Genomic DNA, 2,135 nt, shown 5'->3' on the forward strand with positions numbered 1-2,135 from the left:
GTCAAAGTGAACTTGTGTTTTTCTATTTCTTTAAAAAAAAAAAGGGGGGGGGTTCTATATGGAACATTTTGGTCAAGAAATGTTTTAACTGCCATTTCAATTAAAAAACTGCCATTCCAGCATGGCAATGCAAGAGGAGGTGCTTGAACTTGCAAATACGTATGTATCATATAAAACCTGGTTGTTCTCACGCAGCTTTGTTCTAAATGACATCTGAAACTGTCATCTCTATAAATCAAGGACAGAAACTAAAAGGCTTATGAATAATGTAGATTAATGACAGCGAGCCACAGAGACCATTTCTGATATTAGTTTTATTGCTTCTTGTTTTGTAACAAAAATAAGGGGTTCATCCCTTTTTAATAATGCATACAGCTTGAAACAGCTGAACATTTTGTTCAGTGATGCTCACCCAGTAGCACTGAGAAGTTAACACAAACATTTCAATAGTTTTCAGTCATTCAATCCCAGTCAAATTAATTCCGATAGTTCAGTTAACTGGCATCAAAGGTCTAAACTGGTTAATGTTTTCAGTTTTGAAATGTGACCTATAATTGATCCACATACAACAATATGTGTTTGTAAATCATAGAGTCCATAGCATGAATCTTTAGAGATAACCTTCATATACAAGAGTCATAGAAAATCAGCTATAATAAATAACACATCCGGTTAAATAAATACTTAGATTAAAACAGCTCTATCTTAACTATGATAAATAACATCAACATATGATACAATACATCACAAAGTGCCTGCACTCGGTATCCCATTCTTTTAATATAAAAGATATTCAAGATATTCATGTCCATTTGCACCTTCTTCTGTGCATAAATTCAGTCAGAGCTCTTGTGCAAGGTCCCAAAAAGCCTGTCCCAGTGTGTGAAGTACGGAGCGTAGTTGGATTTGAACTTCAGGTGGTGCATGTCATGGTGCGGAGCTCCACCGTAGAGCCCAAAGGGCACCAGTCTATGCGTGGACCAGGGCAGGTCATAGCCACAGTGGTCCTCCACAGAAAGCCAGATATTCAGTACATAGAAGAGCATCTCTGTCAGGGGGTGGCAGCCCAGCAGCAGAGGGTTAACCGACGAGAAGAATCCCAGAGACAGGGTCTCCCAGGCCCCAGAGTACTCAGTGGTCAGGGCGAAGGTTGTTGTGTGCATGTGGTGCACCTTGTGGAATGTCCGGTACAGCCAGGGCACCTTGTGGTGCAGCAAATGCCAGATGAAAGACTGAAAGTCGAAGAGCAGGAGGCAGGCGACCACGTCCCAGATGAGACGCAGCGTCCCGGGGGCTTCGGCTATGAAGCTGGCTGGTCTCCAGTACCAGTGCAGCACAGTGAGAGGGAAGAGGAACACCACATGGTTGTAGAGGGAGTGAGCCAGGCAGCTCCACATCATAGTCCAGGAGACATGGCTCTTCCGCTGGATCTTAAAGGTCCTGATCCAGGCCAGCCTGGGGGAGAGGAGGTCCAGCACCACAAAGGGCAGGCAGAAGGCGAGGTAGACACTGAGTGAGAAAAGCACAGGGAAGAAAGGCGACATAAGCCAAGCATTATACCCCAATATGAGATCCCATAGGCTCTGTAGAAGCATTGTGTCCAGGCTTGTGTGTGCGTGAGCTGGAAAAGTGTTGTTCAAACGGGTTCCTGCCAAAGCTGTCTCTCCCCTTTTATGTGTTTGGTATGAAAAGTAACCACCCCCAGATGGTCCTTATAAGGACTTCCTGATCATTCTGGGGCCTTTTAACTTAGCCCAGTTATCTGACTCTGAGTAAGATTGTTCTGAGGGCTTGTATTGGAAATCAAATGAACGTTTATTGGTTGCGTACACCGATTTGCAGATGTAATCGCAGATGCAGCGAAATGCTTGTGTTTCTAGCTCCAGCAGTGCAGTAATACCTAACAGTACAAAACAATACAGACAAATCCCCAAAATAAAAGGCAATTAAGAAATATTAGAATAAGCAATGACAGAGTCCGGAATATATATATATATATAAATAATGGTGTGTATGGACAGTATATGAATAGAAAATATGTTTACAGCAGTAGTTATATAGGATGAGCCTTGACTAGAATACATGATATACATATGAAGTGGGTAAAACAGTTGGTAAACATTATTAAAGTGACC

At 42.4% G+C, this 2,135-nt stretch overlaps 1 protein-coding gene across 1 annotated transcript; it reads right to left on the minus strand.

The window, feature by feature from the left end:
- Nucleotides 1–294: 294 nt before the first annotated feature.
- ch25h (cholesterol 25-hydroxylase) lies at nucleotides 295–1,640 on the minus strand. The gene has a single exon (XM_020453877.2). The coding sequence runs from the start codon at nucleotides 1,593–1,595 to the stop codon at nucleotides 837–839; it is 759 nt and encodes a 252-aa protein (XP_020309466.1). The 5' UTR covers nucleotides 1,596–1,640; the 3' UTR covers nucleotides 295–836.
- Between the last annotated feature and the right edge of the window lie 495 nt (nucleotides 1,641–2,135).

Source organism: Oncorhynchus kisutch, linkage group LG20, assembly GCF_002021735.2.
Source record: "Oncorhynchus kisutch isolate 150728-3 linkage group LG20, Okis_V2, whole genome shotgun sequence".
Taxonomy (NCBI): Eukaryota; Metazoa; Chordata; class Actinopteri; order Salmoniformes; family Salmonidae; genus Oncorhynchus; species Oncorhynchus kisutch.

Excerpts from the sequence above, each read along its gene's own strand:
- ch25h (XM_020453877.2), bottom strand. The coding sequence starts at position 1,595 with ATGCTTCTACAGAGCCTATGGGATCTCATATTGGGGTATAATGCTTGG.